Source organism: Heliconius melpomene, chromosome 10 (assembly GCF_056956725.1).
Source record: "Heliconius melpomene rosina isolate 202511_hmr_F chromosome 10, ASM5695672v1, whole genome shotgun sequence".
In the NCBI taxonomy this organism is placed as follows: domain Eukaryota; kingdom Metazoa; phylum Arthropoda; class Insecta; order Lepidoptera; family Nymphalidae; genus Heliconius; species Heliconius melpomene.
In genome coordinates, this window is record NC_140398.1 from 12,454,209 (window position 1) to 12,474,256 (window position 20,048).

General features: G+C 33.9%; 4 protein-coding genes across 5 annotated transcripts; 3 read left to right on the plus strand and 1 right to left on the minus strand.

The window, feature by feature from the left end:
* The first annotated feature begins 74 nt into the window (after nucleotides 1-74).
* On the plus strand, nucleotides 75-3,820 carry pAbp (poly(A) binding protein). The gene is made up of 3 exons (XM_085192044.1): nucleotides 75-589; nucleotides 1,040-1,824; nucleotides 2,466-3,820. Exons 1-3 carry the CDS (start codon nucleotides 397-399, stop codon nucleotides 3,318-3,320), a joined length of 1,833 nt encoding a protein of 610 aa, XP_085048170.1. The 5' UTR covers nucleotides 75-396; the 3' UTR covers nucleotides 3,321-3,820.
* Nucleotides 3,821-6,213: 2,393 nt separating this feature from the next.
* Nucleotides 6,214-7,854, plus strand: Nmt (N-myristoyl transferase). The gene has a single exon (XM_085192045.1). The coding sequence runs from the start codon at nucleotides 6,313-6,315 to the stop codon at nucleotides 7,723-7,725; it is 1,413 nt and encodes a 470-aa protein (XP_085048171.1). The 5' UTR covers nucleotides 6,214-6,312; the 3' UTR covers nucleotides 7,726-7,854.
* Nucleotides 7,855-8,870: 1,016 nt separating this feature from the next.
* Nucleotides 8,871-11,220, plus strand: RpL13 (ribosomal protein L13). The gene is made up of 5 exons (XM_085192048.1): nucleotides 8,871-9,019; nucleotides 9,153-9,417; nucleotides 9,528-9,677; nucleotides 10,277-10,429; nucleotides 11,071-11,220. The coding sequence occupies exons 2-5, from the start codon at nucleotides 9,175-9,177 to the stop codon at nucleotides 11,185-11,187; spliced, it is 663 nt and encodes a 220-aa protein (XP_085048174.1). The 5' UTR covers nucleotides 8,871-9,019; nucleotides 9,153-9,174; the 3' UTR covers nucleotides 11,188-11,220.
* Nucleotides 11,221-12,861: 1,641 nt separating this feature from the next.
* Nucleotides 12,862-20,007, minus strand: Ciz1 (Ciz1 zinc finger protein). Of its 2 annotated transcripts, none has more exons than XM_085192043.1 (13): nucleotides 19,847-20,007; nucleotides 18,245-18,475; nucleotides 17,854-17,931; nucleotides 16,802-17,151; nucleotides 16,134-16,245; nucleotides 15,734-15,880; nucleotides 15,321-15,650; nucleotides 15,037-15,154; nucleotides 14,778-14,881; nucleotides 14,201-14,387; nucleotides 13,410-13,499; nucleotides 13,186-13,294; nucleotides 12,862-13,108 (listed from the first exon to the last, which is right to left on the minus strand). In XM_085192043.1, exons 2-13 carry the CDS (start codon nucleotides 18,473-18,475, stop codon nucleotides 12,988-12,990), a joined length of 1,977 nt encoding a protein of 658 aa, XP_085048169.1. In that variant the 5' UTR covers nucleotides 19,847-20,007; the 3' UTR covers nucleotides 12,862-12,987. The 2 variants fall into 2 exon arrangements, with proteins under 2 accessions (XP_085048169.1, XP_085048167.1); XM_085192041.1 differs by having other exon boundaries at nucleotides 13,386-13,499.
* Nucleotides 20,008-20,048: the final 41 nt, after the last annotated feature.

The following is a 20,048-nucleotide window of genomic DNA, read 5'->3' on the forward strand; positions in this document are numbered from 1 at the left end:
GAAAGTATTTCGACATTATTAGTTTTACTAATGGGCCACACACGCGACGCCATTTTGTTTTTTGTCTTTTACAAGTCACAAATCCCAAACGTCACCTTTCCTTTGGTGAGCAAGGTGTGTTCACGTGAGGTTGTGTGGTCACGGAAATAGGTCACACAATCCTCAGAATTTCGTGAATTATTCTTGTAAAATATAAAAAAAAATCACAAAATTAATAAAAATCCAAAAAAATAGTAAAATATTTAAAAAATAACGGGAATCACTCGCCTTTAAGTTTTAGTGTACGTAAGCGTGCAACGTGGTCTCAAGGAATGCGATAGGTAATCGTAAAGAGAAAGTGAAGCAGCTTTTATTAATTAATGAATTTTGTTAATCGGTCACAATAAATATAATAAAATGAATCCTGGACCGCCAAACTATCCCATGGCTTCGCTGTATGTTGGAGATCTACACTCCGATATTACTGAAGCCATGTTGTTTGAAAAATTTTCTACCGCTGGTGCGGTTCTCTCCATTCGCGTTTGTCGAGATATGATAACACGCAGATCCTTGGGATATGCTTACGTAAATTTTCAGCAGCCTGCCGATGGTAAGTATTTTATATCTTTATAAAATAAAATTTTGATGTAAATTTTCGTTTGATTAATTCATTTAAAGCAATAATTTTAAAAATCTACTTTTTTGAGGAAAATTGTTGAAAAGTTAACATTTTATTATAAATTATCGTAAAATGATTACTAATGTAATATAATGCAATGGCGACTTTCTAAAACCTAGACAGATAGTGGGGACTGGCCTTGAAGTAAATTATAATCTACATTCGTTATTGTAATCTATATAGATTTATTTATGAAACACTTTGAAATAAATGAAATGAATGAAATAAAGTTAGTCTGAATATTTTCCATAAAAACTATACTTTCAGAGATTATTTTAAATTTATCATTACAATATTTTAATATCGCACTATAGAAACTGAATGAAGCCATATAAATATATTCTTTAATATAGTTTTTGAAATGTTTGGTTTTTGTTTCAGCGGAGCGAGCATTAGACTCCATGAACTTTGATATGATTAAGGGCAGGCCTATAAGAATCATGTGGTCCCAAAGAGATCCATCCCTGCGCAAGTCAGGTGTAGGCAATGTGTTTATTAAAAACCTTGATAAAACTATAGATAACAAAGCTATGTATGACACATTTACAGCTTTTGGTAATATTTTGAGTTGTAAAGTAGCCCAAGATGAAAATGGAGCATCTAAAGGATATGGTTTTGTCCATTTTGAAACAGAAGAAGCCGCAAATAAGTCCATTGAAAAAGTAAATGGCATGCTCTTGAATGGTAAAAAAGTTTACGTAGGCAGGTTTATCCCCCGTAAGGAACGTGAAAAGGAACTTGGGGAGAAAGCCAAGTTGTTCACGAATGTATACGTTAAAAACTTTGGCGAAGAATTCTCTGATGAAATGCTTAGAGACATGTTTGAAAAATATGGCAGAATAACTAGCCATAAGGTTATGTACAAGGATGATGGGTCATCTAGAGGTTTTGGATTTGTAGCATTTGAGGATCCTGATGCTGCAGAAAGAGCCTGTATGGAACTTAATGGCAAAGAACTTGTAGAGGGTAAACCTTTATATGTAGGACGTGCTCAGAAAAAGGCTGAACGTCAAAAGGAATTAAAACGTAAATTTGAGCAGTTGAAATCTGAACGTTTGACACGTTACCAAGGTGTTAATTTGTATGTTAAGAACTTAGATGACACTATTGATGATGAGAGACTTCGCAAAGAATTTGCGCCATTCGGCACTATTACTTCTGCTAAGGTAATTTCATTAATATTTTATCTATTTTCCATTATTTTTCCTTTTTTTTCTTTATATAGCAGGGTTGGCAGAGGCCTAGTGTTAAGACACTCCTTTCCTCACTTTCCGCCGATTTTTCTGACGTTACCAGAGCAAAGAAATGAAAATATTAACAAATAATAATTTAGTCCTCTGGGTGAGAATCGAACACTCGACCATTGCGTTACAGTCATACACTTGTGCCCTTGCAGCATGACAACTTCAAGCCATTCCATTATATTTTAGGTATAACTCTGCGCCAGGCACAAAGTGTGACTGTAAACGCGACTGGTTGTGTATTCAATGAAATATTTACTTATATTTCCATTACTTTATTCTGGTGTCGAAGTGAAGCGGGGCGTTGAGTTCCGCAACTCAACACTCAATGCCATCAGTATTCTGCGGAAAAACGGGGAACAGAGTGTCTTAACACTAGCTTCCCTCTGCCTACCCTACTGAATGTGACATTTTTCATTTAATTTTTTAAATTTAATATATTTATATGTAAAGGCAAAATATCTAAAATATCTTATATTTTAACATTTATACTGAGTTATATGGACATGTAATTTTTAAAAATATTTAGTAATATGTATATGTATGTAATAATTTTATTATTACAGGTTATGTTAGAAGATGGTCGCAGTAAAGGTTTCGGGTTTGTATGTTTCTCATCCCCTGAAGAAGCTACTAAAGCAGTAACTGAGATGAATGGACGGATTGTTGGAACAAAACCTTTATATGTTGCTTTGGCTCAACGCAAAGAAGATCGCAAAGCTCACTTAACATCTCAATATATGCAGAGAATGGCAAGTATGAGAATGCAACAAATGGGACAAATTTTCCAACCTGGAAGTGCAGGTGGCTACTTCGTACCTACTATTCCTCCAGCTCAAAGATACTATGGGCCAGCCCAAATGACTCAGATAAGACCTGCTCCACGCTGGACTGCCCAACCATCTGTTAGACCAAGTGCCCAGTCTGCTGCTTCTGCATATCCTAACATGCAGCCACAGTTCCGTCCGACACCTCGAGGCCCAACTCAAACAACTCTACGCACATCTCTCGGAGCTAGGCCCATTACTGGACAACAAGGTGTTGCTGCAGCGACATCTATCCGTGCACCACTTGTTACAAGTGGACGTCCAGCTGGTTATAAATACACTGCTAATATGCGCAATCCGCCGGCTCCTCAACCTGCAGTGCACATCCAAGGTCAGGAGCCACTGACGGCTACCATGTTAGCCGCAGCCCCTCTGCAGGAGCAGAAGCAGATGCTAGGAGAACGCCTTTTCCCGCTTATTCAAAGAATGCATCCTGATTTGGCGGGTAAAATAACTGGAATGCTTTTAGAAATTGATAACTCTGAACTGCTTCACATGTTAGAGCACGGAGAGTCTCTTAAAGCAAAGGTTGATGAGGCTGTTGCTGTTTTGCAAGCTCACCAAGCTAAACAGCAAGCCACAAAGAAGGATTAAGTTGATAAAATTGACAGAGGGTTCTTTTTTTGCTATATATATACTTTATATTATGCTTTGAACATCTTTATATATATTGATAAGAGTCCCGGTCTTTTAAAAAAATATATGAATAAAAATTGAAAAATAAAGAAAAATGTGGATTGCACTAATCCAACTTATACTACTTTTATAATAAATATTGGGAGTGCATATCTGCAAACAAAAATATAGCAACTATCAACATTTCTATATATGAAACAGTTATGCTAGTAAGCAATTTTGACTTGCTATATTGACCTTTGATTGAAGAAGTTTAATTTAAGTTTAGTCTTTAATCTTTTCTTTTATTCTCCCTTCATGGAGTTGGCTTATTTTGTTTTTTGCGGTATCTGTCTTTCTTATTATTTTCTTATCAGTTATGTGAAGGGCATACCTTGTATTGTAAACTTGGTCTCTCTAATATGACTGATTATAAGATGTACTATTGTTACACATTATATTCTGAAATATTCACAATACTCATTATTGTTTTATTTCTCCCTTAAAGAATCTATAATACACACTAGCATCATTAGAGGAATAAATAAAGGATAACTTTTCAAACTTTTTAGAAAATAAATCAAAATTATAAAATTTTGCCATATAAGGTAATGTAACATTTCAATACGACTAACATTTCAAATTATATATTTTTTATAAGGGTTAGGGTTCTTAGCAAAGTTTGAATGCGTATTGCCGTGCTTTCGACAATTTATTGAGGCAACTGTTGAGTTGGGAAACTCAGCAGAACTGCCTTCCGAACTGGTGGTAGCTTTTTATTCATATGTTCATTCGACGATTCAAAAGTGCTTATAACAATTGCCTATTTGAATAAAGAATATTTTGAATTTGCAAATTGTCCCACTCTTTCACTAATGCCTGTTTCAGTTGTTCAACATTCCTGGGAGCTGGATTTCGCCGTCGAACTCTTATTCCCAGAATGTTGAGTGCTACCAACCTCATGTAGGTACCTACTCACAGTACCTGCAGTACGGGGACGCATAGCATAAAATTAAAATTTTGGCCTATAAATGGGGTAAAAGCATTACATGTGGTTCCAAGACTTCGGTTACATATCGTTGTGCGGTGAGATATCCATTTTCGATAAGCACTAACTCGGTACGTGCTTCCAAACATATGCCACTCCATAACATCACTAACTCACCGCCATATGACACCGTTTCTGTAAACTTTGGCTGTATCGTTCTCGATATATCCACATCCCTTCCCTCCCATTAAATCCCACTAATTCAAACAAAAACGGCAATTAGGTAAACAAGAACAAAATTAGTTCATTTTATAAGATAGCTTTAATAGTTTCGGGGATGATAGGGTAAGAGCGTGGTTAATTATTGCCTTTTTTTGAACAAAAACACTTCAGACATTAATTTGAGAGCTTTAATAACATTTATGTGATACGCTACACGATATAAATTTAAAATTTAAGTTTTGAATTATATTTATTGTTTTAAGTGTTATATGTAAGTTGTAAGGATAGAAAAACATTTTTAGAAGGAAATTCTAAATATCAATTTGACGATTCAAAAGTGCTTATAAAGTTTATTTGAATAAAGAATATTTTGAATTTGAATTAGAACATAGCTGAAATCAAACCCGCGCAAATTGCAGATCCTCTAAATGTTTTCTCCACTGAGCCATACGTTCTTATTAAGAGCCTCTATCGACTGTTTCAGTTCGTCTTTGATCATAAATCAGCTTCACGCTGTATCCCGCACACTGCAGGGTAGGCAGAGGGAATCTAGTGTTAAGACACTCCGTTCCCCACTTTCTGCCGAATTCGAGAGGCACTGCGTTTTGGCACCTGGGAAATATAAATGTAAATAAATATTTCATTTTAGATGAATGAGAGAGTGGGGATCGAACCCACAACCGCGTTACAGTCACACCCTTGTACCGCTGCGCCACGATGGCCTTAATTATACTGTATATTAGAAAGTGTAGATCTTGGTTCCGGCCGAAACTGAGACGAAAGCCGAAGCTTTGTTTTCGGCTGGAAACCTTGTTTTGGTTAGACACTAACTATAACGCAAAAATCCTATATATTGCGAACAATCAGTGACAAACAGATCTCCAAAAAATTAAATTGGTAACTAATATATTTATAAAAGATTTATTTAAAAATCCGTCAAAAAGAAGATTGACTCGCACAGCGACGATTCTGTACCAAATCCATTATTGTATGTCTTAGCAAAGCGAAAGTTGCCTATATACTAATTTTAATATGTATATTTTTGTTTTCACTGTAAGATCTCACTTTTGCTAAATATCATAGTTAGGGAAAAAATAAATATAAACTTTGGTACTTTTGTTTGCGTTCTCATATAAAATCTGTGATTCTTATACCATATATTAATAGTCTGTGATCACAATATTCAATAATACAGTATTTGATAATTTATATAGTCTGTCTGTCAGTGATGAACATTGAAAAAAAGCATCGATGTATTTTTCGATGTAATGCATCGGAAGGTTGCTTCGATGTTGGTCGGTGTATCAATAAACATATCGATGTTTTCCATACATTTATTGTTTTTTCTATAAGTTGAATCTACGTGGCGGAGAAGGAGATACACAAAAACAGGTTCCTATTAAAAAGAAAGTCACTTAAATCAATTGTATCAAGTGCGTGCTATCACGCTTACTATAAATAGTTAATAGCATAATATTGTTGAACACCATATTGTTTTACTTAGCACCTTAGCAGTCATTCAACGCAGGTTTCTGTGGAATAAAAAGCAACAGCATTTATTAGATCGATGCTTACTCGATGCTTAAAAAATAACTTAGTTTCATGAATAAGTGTTGGATTCGATGCATCGATACATTATATCGAGTGTTTTTAATACATCTATGTATATCGTCCACCCCTACTGTCTGTGGCCATTTACCTACCCAAAAAGCAGGAGAGACAGTTTTAAAACTCGATCTTTTAATTTAACCAAAAATTAAAATGGAAGATAATAAAATAACACAATCTTTGGAGTATGAAAAATCAGTTGATGATAAAAACCCTAAGAAAAAAAATAAGAACAAAAAAAAACGTAGTGGAGGAGATGGCGATAATCGCGGTTCGGTCTCTAGCGATGGAATTGCTATTCCTAATTCCGGAGATGTTCATCAGAACATTTCTTTTAAGGATTTGAAAATGGCGATGGAAGTTCTTAACTTACAACAAAAGCCCGCAAAAACTACTGAGGAAGCTTTGCATAAATCTTATCAGTTTTGGTCGACACAACCAGTTCCTAAATGGGATGAAAAAATTGTCACAAATGAATCAATAGAACCACCTAAATCTCGTGATGAAATACGATCAGAATCGTATACTTTACCAGATGGATTTCAATGGGATACGCTTAATTTAAACGAACCTTTGGTTCTTAAAGAATTATACACTCTGTTAAATGAAAATTATGTTGAAGATGACGATTGCATGTTTCGTTTTGACTACCAAACCGATTTTTTAAAATGGGCCCTTCAACCTCCCGGATGGAGAATGGAGTGGCATTGTGGAGTGCGTGTAGTGAAATCAGGTAGATTGGTTGGTTTTATATCTGCTATACCAGCTACACTCAGAATATATGACCATGTCCAAACTGTAGTAGAAATTAATTTTTTGTGTGTTCATAAGAAGCTTCGTTCAAAACGCGTTGCGCCAGTATTAATAAGAGAAATAACCAGAAGAGTGAACTTGACAGGAATTTTTCAAGGTGTTTATACAGCTGGAATTGTATTACCAAAACCTATTGGTACCTGTCGTTACTGGCACAGGTCACTTAACCCGAAGAAATTGATTGACATTAAATTTAGTCATTTATCACGCAATATGACTATGCAAAGAACTCTAAAGCTATTTAAACTACCTGACTTACCAAAAACTCCAGGATTTCGCAAAATGGAGCCTAAAGATTCTGAAAAAGTTGTTAAGTTATTAAATGACTATTTACAAAAATTTGACTTGGTGCCAATATTTTCAGAAGAGGATTTTAAACATTGGTTTACCCCACAAGTTGGTATAATTGATGGCTACATTGTAGAAGCAACTGATGGTTCTATTACTGACTTTGTTAGTTATTATACCCTGCCATCGACAGTTGTGTATCATCCTGTACATAAAACCTTAAAAGCTGCTTATTCATTCTACAATGTTTCAACCAAAACTCCATGGATTGATTTAATGTTAGATGCTTTGATTACAGCAAAAAATTCAGGATTTGATGTGTTCAATGCTTTAGATCTAATGGAGAATAAAGAATTTTTGGAACCACTTAAGTTTGGAATTGGTGATGGAAATTTACAGTACTATTTATATAATTGGCGGTGTCCTAGTATAACCCCTAATAAAATTGGTTTGGTACTCCAGTAAAGCATTTGTGATAGAGTAAATATTATGAATGATATTCATAAAATTTTGTATTTTTCACAATATGTAGCAATTATCATTTGGAACTATAGAGTTAATTAACAGAATAAATTATATGAATATTGATAAATATTTTGTCTGCATGTTTTATTTACATTGTAATATATGTACGTAAATTTATGAGTTTTTATATTTATATGTAAATTAATAATGAATTATCATTAGACAATGATAATGACAATATCATATCATTATCATGGTCTAACCGTGACAATAATATAATCACAGCATCTATAAGTTCTCCTTGTAACCTGAAATATTGTTTTATTTTATTTCCACATTCCAAAATATATTTCTAAAAAATATATTTTCTTATAATAAATGGGTTGTCAAAATTTCTCCTGCCACTACAAAAATTATCAATTTTAGTAAATTATTTAAAGTAGGTAGATGGAGGTAGGATGGAGTGAGGTAGGTGCATATACACTATCCATTGAGCATAGCTCTAGAAAATTTTTATTTTATATGAATATATAGGATCAGTAGGAGTTTCGATAGATTTAGATTATGTCAAACAGTTTACGGTTTCTGTGTGTAGTATTTATACGGCGGCAGTAACTAGTAATACCATAAAAAGTGTTGCAGTAATGTTTTAGATATGATAAAAAAAAAAAAAAAATTTTTTTAGAGAAAAATACAAACTAGCGTGAACGGGTGACCTGATGGTAAGTAATCACCGCCGCCCACAACCCGTGTAACACCAGAGTAGATACAGGTGCGTTGGTGGCCTTTAAGGTGGTGCTTAAGCTCTGACACCGCTATGATAAATTGTTTAAAAACCTTTTCAACAAAGAACATATACTAACTTTTCAAGTTATAACGTATGATTACAGAAAAAATATGATAGAGCATTTGCAAAAAAATTGTACACGAACATTTTTAACAGCTGCAAATACTGTTGCCACTACTATCTACCAATGTTTCAAGGAATACATTTAAAAAATATGTGTACTAAAAGGTATGAATATTAAAAGCTGAAAATAACTGAAACAAACAAATTATTTATATACTTATTAAATAAATATACATACTATATGTAAAGTTAACAAATAGTACAGTAAGTTAATAAAATTGTCCTTAGTTTTAGAATTGTCAAATTATATTTAATAATCATAAACAAAATTAGGATGCTAAACCGAACTTAGGAAGCATTTGAGTCCATTTGACAGTGACATTTTATATAGTCTGTGAATGCGGTGCTAAATATTTCTTTTTGACTTGAAGTTTTAACCCTGTGGTTAGTTATTTTATTAATCTGAAATTTCCTTGACTATCTCTATTTAATTTTGTGAAATTGTGAATTGTATTTATTCCTAAAGAGTTTAATTGTATATAACATTTAATATTTTACTCGGTATTAATCATTTTAGGTGAAGTGGGGTTATCGCAATCATGGGGAAGGGAAATAATATGATTCCTAATGGCCATTTCCATAAGGATTGGCAAAGATTCGTAAAAACTTGGTTCAATCAGCCTGCTCGGAAACACCGCAGGAGGCAAAACAGAGTTAAGAAAGCAAAGGCTATTGCACCTCGTCCTGTAGCTGGACCCCTGCGCCCAGTTGTTCGCTGTCCAACTGTGCGATACCATACAAAAGTTCGCGCCGGGCGCGGATTTACTCTTCGTGAGATTAGGGTAAATTCTCATCACCTTTAATAATTTTATCGCTAGACAGAGAACAAAATAATGTTGTAATGTGTGCTAAAATTTTTGTTATCATTTTACCTTTAATGTTCCTCTTTCAGGCTGCCGGCCTGAACCCTGCTTTTGCTAGGACTGTTGGAATTTCTGTAGACCCAAGAAGACGCAACAAGTCTGTGGAATCACTACAGATTAATGTACAAAGATTAAAGGAATATCGTGCCCGTCTCATTCTTTTCCCTAAGGGCAAGAAGGTAATTACTGTTTTCTTTTCTATACTACCTGTTTTAACTTCTGGCCCAGCTTTTATGGAAAATAAATGTCAAAATTTTTCAATACAATCACACTAAACCTCTTTGTTTTTTGATTCTAGCATTTTGATTATATTGTTCACATCCTTAATAAAACTATTCAATATAGAAAAAAGTAAGTGATATTGTTTGTTAACTGCACTTTTATGCTACTTACTATCAAGTATGTACATTTTAGAAATATAAAGCAAATATGTATAGCCTGACAAGGACTGTATGAATTATTGGAAGTATGGACAGTAGTTTTAGTTTAAACTCATATGTATTTATCACATAGCCAGGTAGACAGAGGTAATGTGAGAACATAGTGTCCATTCTCCATCAAGATACTTCCATTCCCCATTTTTGAGCTGAATTCTTGATACTTAATTTAGCATACTTGTGAAGACCTTAATTAAATGAGATAGAGATTTTATTCAAAAAGAGAAACAACAAATTTTGAATAGCATATATGTTTGTTGCCAATATATTAATGTAAGTTAAGAATGTTTATGAAATTATAAAATTATTTAGCTAAGATTGTTTTTAACAATACATTTAAGGTACTGAAGGGTGAAGCGTCCGAGGAGGAACGTAAAGTAGCAACGCAACTTCGTGGACCTCTCATGCCCGTAGAACAGCCAGCACCTAAATCTTCTGCCCGTGTTATCACTGAGGAGGAGAAGGACTTCAAAGCATACCAATACCTCAGAGGAGTAAGATATTACTTTAATCATTTCCCATACCATCCTAATATCCGTAAAATTATCTACTGACGGTTTTTATAATCTTATGGGGACATTTACATTGTCAATTTATGGTATAGAATACTAAAATACTGAATTATACTAATTGCTGGTAACATATAATACAAAATTTTACTAAGAAGTGACATCAATCGCTCTGATTGGTGTTACAACATATTATTGTATTGGCTTGTAATATTTTGTAGTTTTATTTTTTCTACATAATTAAGTAATAAATAATAAAATTACTTTAAAAGAAATGTATAACGTAAACATAACATTAAAAGATTTAAAAACTAAAGATTAATAGGTTTCATGAAATAGATAATTATAGTGATTTTGATTTCTAGCCTATTCTTATGAGAAAGCAATGTTATTCCTTATCCATGCATTAATTCACTAAACCTCGTTGATTAGTGTAATGGTAAAATAAAATGCTTTAAATTATCACTTAAAAAAATAGAACTGAACTTCTAACCAGTGACACCAAGCAAAATATTATTTGATTATTTTCTAAAAAAGAACACAAATTATTATGATAAATAAAAGCTTATTATGGTTTTCTTTGCTATATATATAATATGTTTTTAACATAATACATTTAATTACAGGCTCGTTCTCTTGCAAGACTTGTTGGAATCCGGGCTAAGAGATTGAAGGATGCAGCCGAAAACCCAGATGATGTCACTAAAGCTCCGTCTGCAGTTAAGGAAGCTAAAAAGAAGTAATTTCTAAAATAAACAAGTAAAATCTTAAAAAAACTTTTCATTAAACAATATTTTGCTCTCTAGCACATCACTTATTATTATTAAAATTCTACATCAACATATTTTAAATGTTAGTTTTGAATAATGGCGTTTTTCGGTATCTAAAATAAGTGGAAAGTGGCCAGTATAGATTTTTGCCTACTCTACAAATCAAGAGATGAGTGAAATTAAATCTACAGCTTATAATAATAATAATGGTTTTGAATTCTCAAATTCAAACATTAACGGTAATTTATTTTTGAATGGCAAAAATAAAAAAAAAGAATAATCACATCGAAATTCACTAAATAATAAATATGCTATCTGATCAATTGTTCACTAAAATATATTTTAAGTAAAATCTCAAAAATTTCATTTACATGTCGTTTAGCTGAATACTTAGGTAATTTTCTCCATAGAATAATCGTTTATATCATCGAGATTTGATTACTACTATTAATAAAATATTTAAGGATCAGGAGTTTTTTGTTTTGTGACATCATTTTTGATTTTTATGAATCAAAGATAATTCATTGGCCATGGCCATTGCCATATCCGGGAACTACGTTTGGTAGATAAGAAATGGATTTAAGACGTATTGCTGCCAGTAACAGTATTAACGGTGCTTTGGCTGCATTGATGAGATAACGAAACGTCAGCATAGCTGCCCGATTAGCCGCACACAATGCAACATTACAGAAGAATGAAAAATGAACGCTGTAGAGATGAGATTTCTACTCAGGAGTTATTTGGAGTCAGTTTATATGACCGAGTCTAGAATTAAGAGACAGTGGGGAAGTACTAGCGAGGATGTCATACTGAGAATGAAATGCTCAGGTGGCTTGGGCATATATGAAAAGGTTGCTGGTTGATGATAGTGGACGAGACTAAAGAATCTCGGCATAGTACTTAGTGGCCGACGTAACATTTGGGGCTCGATTCTTAACCCATTAATCGTCGCCGTAAACGTTATATTAAAAAAAGTGGTCATTGTGGTGCAGTAAGAGGCGTTTGACTTTCATTGGGACATAGGGTTTCTTGTTGGTCTGTACCACTCAACACGCAAGGTAGATAGTGAAGTATGGAGTCTTGAGTTATTTATTGATTTATAAGGCCTACCAATACAAATTGACACAATTATTACATGCAAGTAATTAAAAGGAAGGAAAAAAGTAGATCATTTCTTACTGCTCAATCATTTACAAGTGGGCTCTACATGCAATAACAATTTTGTAAAAAAAAACAAACAATAATTTAAAAATAAACATAGCACAAACAATAATAAATTTCACACTTTCACATGAATTATAAATATTTAAGAATTTGAAGTTGATAAATTTTTAAAAAATCCTTATATCAAATGGTACAATAAAATAATTTCAAAATTTTATTAAAATAATCAGATTTAAGAATAAATAAACAAACAATAGGTTATATTTAACATTATTATATCTAATTAAGGAGCATCGAATATGCTCCTAAGTCCTAATTGTTATTTTAATTGGTTTCACTAACTTTCACTAATATGGTAATGTATGTAATATTTTAATGCTCATATTCTAACAAAATACTTGATACAAGACAATCTGTATTTGCCTTGTTTATAATGTGTCCTTTTAAAACTAAGGTCAGACACAATTGAATAAAATAAAAACGTTTTAAAATCAAAGTTTATTGAGTCATATTTTATGTAACATTATCTTATTTAAGTATATAAAATTAATTATCTTAGCAATATATAAATGGGGGACATAAAAATGTAGTACATTTGGAAAATCGCATTTATGCAGAAGTTGTCTCTTCAACTTTTACTTTTTCGTCAGCATCGTCCTCCGTTTTCGCAGAAATTTCTTCTCCATCACCAGGTTTTGATTTCTTATCACTTTTACGAAACTTATCATACCTTTAATAAAATTAAAGAAATAATATTTATAAGAAAATATAGTTTTATTATTAATTATATTTAAACAAATAAATTACCTTCCAAGGTCTTCTTCGTCGTCACTAGGTTCATTGCCTTGCGGATCAACTTCTCGAAGCAATTCCCCTATATCCTTATCAACATCTGCCCACAACTTGTCTTCGCTACCTGGAATCATAATGAATGAATGAAAGTAATAATTATTTCTTGATTGACATAGCAGGAAATGTAATAATCAGATATGTATATGATCTCATACCAGATATATTAGCATTGTCGGTACCATTTTCCAAGTTCTTCTTTTCAGATACAGCTTCATTTTTTTCTTTATTTTTCTCGGAATTATCCTCAGTGATGGATTCTTTTTCATCTTCTAAAAAATCAAATTTCATATTTAGAACGAAATATTGCATAAAGTTATATGCTTTCAAGAGAAAAATAACACAAGACAAGACAAGGTGATGTCACATACTTTGAGAGTAAAACTAAACATATTCTTTTCACGCTTATATGCATATTGTATATAATCTTGAAATAATTAACAATTGTAATAACTTTTAGAGGCCATCTTGGCACAGGGGCACAAGCAAGTGATTGTACGGTTGTGGTTTCGATTCTCACTTGGGGGAATGAAAAAAATAATATTTTCATTTCATCGCTCTGGTAACTTTGAGATGGAATTCAGCAGAAACTGAGGAATGGAAATGTCTTGGCTATGGCTATTTCGGAAAGAGATGAGGAGGCAATAAAATATTACGAAACCAACTAACTGCACCGCAATCAGCATCAACATGACCGACGACTACAAAACTCGAATATTGACAAAAGGAATGCAGACCATTCCAAATATAAATGTTCACTTCACATTAAAAAAACCCTAAAACAACAACTTTAACCAATCAAGAATAAAAAAGGCACGAAAAACAAGTCTGTGGCGCCTCTTAATGACAATGGAGTAACTTAACACTAGATGGAGGTTCTCATGGTCCCTCTGCCTACCATGTTATGTGGGAGGATACAGCGTCTCAATGTCTGAAATTAAGAAATAACAAAAGTAATAATAAGAGAACTAACCCTTTTGCTGGTGTAACTGGCGGTGAATGCGCTCGGCGTGGCGGCGTAGCGTGCGCGTGTCGCGGTGCTGCACGTAGCGGCCGAGGTGGATGCGCAGGCGGCAGTGACGGCGCAGCGCCTCCGCCTCCTCAGAGCTGCCTGTCTCCGCTCGCGGCAGGTACACACGGCAGAGCTCGCACCACCATACCTGTTTTTACACCAGTATTTTTGCTTTTTAGGTATTTTAGCTTAACAATATTATAGTAAGATTTTTTATTTTTACTTACGTTGAGGAGAAAAGGATGTCAAGGGGACCATCATTCGAGTATATTAAAAAACCTCTGGTTATCATTTAAATTTAACTCAAAGCGAGGATACTGTGCTTAGAAACCAACATTGCACTTAATGCATCACAGGTGGGTGGTAAAAATAATTCAATCCACAAAGGGGGTCATCAGACTCAAAGTGCTAAGTTAGTATGAATTTGTTCTTATTTTTAAAATAAAACATGTTTGCTGTTTTATATAACTCATAAAATAGTGCTTATGTTTTTAATGTTAAAGTTAATATTACTTTATTAAATTTATGGCCATTTTACCTCCATCTTTTTGATATGTTCACTTCCAATATTAATTTCCACTTTTACTTTTTTTGGAGAAGATTCTTCTTTCTTTTCTCCACCTGAGTCATCATCTTCAACTTCTAAATTTAACAGTTTAATTTATCATTTGAAAATTACACTTTGCTTATAATATATAGAAGTATAACATTTTGAACACACAAGGTATAATCAGTATTCGAGTTAGGATTTGAATTTGTTAATAATAATGAAAATTAATAAACTGAGGTATAATTACCATCTACATCACCCACAGAATCCAATGTCATAAAGTTGTCCAAGTCCACATCCATGCCCTCATCACCACTTGCCTCTGCTTTCGGGCTAGAGCGTCGTGCGGTCTGGCTAGCCTTTTTCTATGGCAACAGGGAAATCAGTGTCATTTAAGTAATGTGCATTATATATTAAGATGTTTTTTTATATATCGACACATGTACTAATACTCTGTAGGCCACTTCCCGCTCAATTTTCGACACGATTACGCATTGAGCGGCTCGAAGGGTCTCGAAGCGGACGACGTACCTTCAGATGGTCGATGGAGCAAATGTGATGTTCGTAGATCATGGGCGAGCGGAAGGTGGTGCGGCAGATGCGGCAGAAGGGCATGAGGAAGCGCTTCATGGCGCGGTGCGTGTCGGTGAGGTTGTGTGCGTGGCGCGTGGTGCGATGGTTGAGGCGGCACACCAGGCAGAACGTGGTGCGCGCCGCCAACTCCGCGCCCGCCGCCGCCTCTAGCTCCCGCTGCGCGCCCCGCTGCGCCACGCGCATTCGCAGCAGCTGCGCTTTGTGCCGCCGCGCTACGGCGCTCATCGCCGCGCGGTGCTTGCTAGACAGCAAGTGTTTCGCGTACCCCTATAGGCACAAATATAAAGTAAACTGAAACTTATATATCTGTGTACTATTTAGTTAAATATGTTTCTATGTTAAGTACTTACAGCAAATGTAGCGCATTTTTCCTTACAATGCACACAAGAGAGGTGGACGTAGGTTTGTGATGGTGCTGCGTCAGAGGCAGCGTCTGGTTCTTTATCAGTGTCGTCACCGCCATCGCCAGCTTCACCTTCTGATGCCTCAGGCTCCGCCTTAGTGTCACAACGTTATAATTAAGTTATTTTCAATTATAATTAATATTTTACTAATGATTAATTAGATTAGAGATTACCACTCGAGAAATAATTAATACTTTCATTTCTTCGCTCTGGTGTCGAGGGACAACACGTTAGGCGTTTAGGCGTTAGGTTCCACCATTGAACACCCAATGCCTCCAGACTTTGGCAGAGAGTGGAGTTGAAAAAAAAAAATAAGTTATTTAATGGTAACTTCCCTATCACTTACTTTTGGTGATTTAGCCTTGACTTCTTTTTTTTCTTCTACACTTTCTTCTTTCTCATCAGCTTCCCAATCTTCTTCTGTCGAAGAAGCCTCTTCCTCCTTTGATTTAACTGAGCTAGTGTACAATTTTGAATATAAGCTATTATTTAGAAACCAAACCTACAGCAATTGAAATTATATTTTAAGATACATATGAAAATAATTAATAGCTATATTATATGAGCTACACAGATTCACCTGATATTCAGTCTAATAATCATTACTTCTTAAGGCAACTCATATAAATCTTTTAAAAAGAGCTCTAGCCCTGGGTTTTCTAGTGTCCTTTAGCCAGCTTATCTAAATTGGAGATGTAACATAATTTCATACATGTTTTGGTGAGCATTCCATTACTGTAATTTTATATCTTTACTTATCAATTGCCGAAACTTTCAACAATTTCTCTTATATTTTTCTACTTCCTTTTCATTGAAATACCCAACTTGTATCTTTTATGTTATACAATAATTTCTAAAACCTGATATGTGGATATTCAATTTACTGATTATCTCTTGTGTATAATAAGCATAACAATTTCCCAATAGTCTGAATGCTCATTAACAAGCTGTCTGCCATCATTGTTATATATCCAGAGCAATAAAACCTAATGAATTTAAGTTGCGTCAGTTTACCTTCGGGCTTTTACACTTCTAAATGGTCGGGCGTATGCCAGTGAGCGGTCCGCGAATCGTCTAGAAGCGAACGAGCCTCTGGAGCGCGGCGCCCCCCGGTAGGAGGCGCGCGTGCGCAGCGTGCGGCCGCGGAAAGCACGGCGCGGCGCTCGCGGGCGCAGGGCCGGGCGCAGCGGCTCGCGCGGCGGGCCCATGCCGCCAGCCTTGCGGTAGTGGGCGGTCTCGCGCGGCGGGGAGCGCCTACGCTCCTCGCCGCCGAACGAGCGGCGCTCTCCGTAACTCTCCGGCCTGCCGCCGTACGACCCGCCGTAATGGCCCCCGTCGTGACTACGTCTATCGCCCGACGACCCCTGTACATAACTTGCTTTTGCAATTTTTCTAAATCTTAACAATAAAATGAATTAAGTTTATTTTTCCTTTTCTAAGCGAGGCCTTAATTGATGACCGTCAACATTACACTGTCCATCTTAAGCATACATTTTATTAGTTTTAATACGGATTTATTTCAGTAGGTTATAGTACTGATTAAGATATTTTGAAATAACCATTTAACGGTACATTGATATAGCCAGATCAATAAGGATTTTACCCTTTGTAGGTGAAACATATCTATTTTTTACATCCATTGTATTATCCAATTTAAATAATAAAATCCACATATTCATTGGTCTTGATTCAAAATCAATATTTTCTAAATTTTTACATAAAATTTCAGTCAAGTTTATTTACTTTATATTTAAGTGTTTGTTAAGTTATCATAAGATACATATTTCCGACCTCCATAATCTCTCTAATTTTATGTAATATTTATTTTGTAAATATATTCCTTTTATGTAATATTGTCATATGATATAAGATGAGATATCATGACGCTTTTCATATTAAGGAAATCATGCACTATGTTTCCGAGTTTAACCAAATCATCTGTGCTCAAAACACACTTAATGTTTGTGCATTTTAATGTCTACCTCCAATTATTATTTTAATGGGTAATCTTACTATTCACAAGGAAATGTAGAATATTGTTCTGTCTGAAAATTTCACTAACTAACCTCCATTCTCATCCTTTTGCGATCTGGTGAGCCTGATCTACCACCATAGTCACGATTTGAATAACTACCAGAATTTTCCTGAAAGTCCAATGTTTACACTTCACATCTTTGTTTGTCCAGCCATTATTTATGAGAAAACCATTTAGTAGTAGTTATAGAAATAGATGGCAGAGCTAAAGGCAAATATATTTTAAAATATGGTTTATTATAATATGCTCTATGATCTGTATGATTAATTATTATTGATAGTTTAATTTCTATTTTCATATTGCCACATATACTTTCCATATTCTTGTTCAACTGTAGTTCAGTCATGTACTTTTTCATTTATTAAAAAATATGTATCAAAATGGAACTACTCATAGCATATACAAATTTTAACAGAACTTACTGATCGATAAGGTTTTTTATAAGAATCATCTATTCTATCACGACTTGAAGCATATCTATTTCCGCTGCCGCTGTTATAGCGGGAATCATTATTGTAGGACGAATATCCCCCGCCTCTTCCGCGCCCGCCTTCATAACCACCTCGGTTATTACCACGATATGATCCTCTGTAACTACTCCCCCGGCTATTGTAACTTCCTCTGCCGCCGTACCCGCGACCACGAGACGACATCTATTATGTACAAAAATTTTTGGTTACATAGATTATAAGACTACCTATTACAGAATGATATGTAAATTAGTAACCATCGGTTCAATTTAGGAATAGGTGCTAAAATAAAAAAGTATCAACCAGTTTTCCATTCTATAAGAGCAGCAAAAAAAGTGTAAGTGCAGTAAAAAAATAGTTATACTTGAATATAAATTCAGAAAATAATAATTATTTAATATTCAGTGGTACTTATTACAAATAAAATTGAATATGATGAGTAAGTTAGAGATTAGGATAAACATGTTTTTAATTATATTACAAAGCAGTTAACATAATATTACTAGGGAGTTCTGTTCTCAAAAAAATACAATTTAAAAGACAAATCTTTCATAGCATACATTTATCTTTCACAGTTATATAAAAATAATTTATATTGATAATAGAAGAATAATAATCTTGTGAAATGTAAAAATTATGTTGATTAGGAAAAAAAGTATTTTGCAAGTGTATATGCATTTCTTGTAACTATATAAAAAAATATTTCTGTAAATGTTTGTTTGCAAACTGAAAACAAAAGAAATTAAAAATATTGTCATGTGGTTTGTTATAAATATAAAATGACATTATCACAATTTGAACAAGGTCTAAGCGTAAGCCCAGTCATAGTAATTTTAGAAACAAACTTAATAATTTAGTGCATGTTTAGTTTGTTTTACTGTTTTTGGAAAAATTGGTGTTACTGTTGCAAAATAAAATTTTTTACAATGTCAATAAATTGGCTAATAACAAATATAGTCAATTTGGGTAACTTCGATTCTTCGGATAACATTGATATTGGGACCTCAAACTAGTACCAATCATTTTTCTGTATAATACAATACTATTGACTATTTTTATTTAACATATTTATTTTAATTAATAAATGTTAATTTAAAAAACAAGAAGAAACTTAAGACTCAGCACAGGGAAAACTGCAATATTCAGATTTTCTTTTATATTGATGTATTATAAAAGGTTTATGTAAATGTCTATGGGTGAAAAGTATTATGAGAGCACTAATAAAACAAAAACACTTGCAATGTTCTGTAAATTTTAAGACAGTGGAAAATATAGCTTGTCTGTCAAAGTTACCCAGATTGATTGTATTATAAAACAAGATTTTAAATTATTTTAATTATTATTATTACTTTTATTTTCTATCTATATGATAGACGTTAGTTGTTATAAGGATAATGTTTACTATTAAGGAAAAATAAAGATTTTTTCTATTTTATAATTTGTAAGTTTCTATAATCCACCGGCTTTGCCGTCATCAATATGGATAATCACAAATGTCATACGTGTAGTTCTACAAAATATAATAAAATGATATATTTATAATACAATACTTACGTTCCAATAACTTAAATGTGGAATATGTGGTTATGTAGGTAGCAAAATATTTGATACATAAACGTGAACACGAAATGAAGACAATATGGCGGCCGAGAACAAAATCGGAAATATCATTAAATTATGAGACGCTTACAGACAGTGCTGCCAACCTCAGGAAAGCAAATGGAACTTCAAAAAAAGGTAGAAAACAGTAAAATAC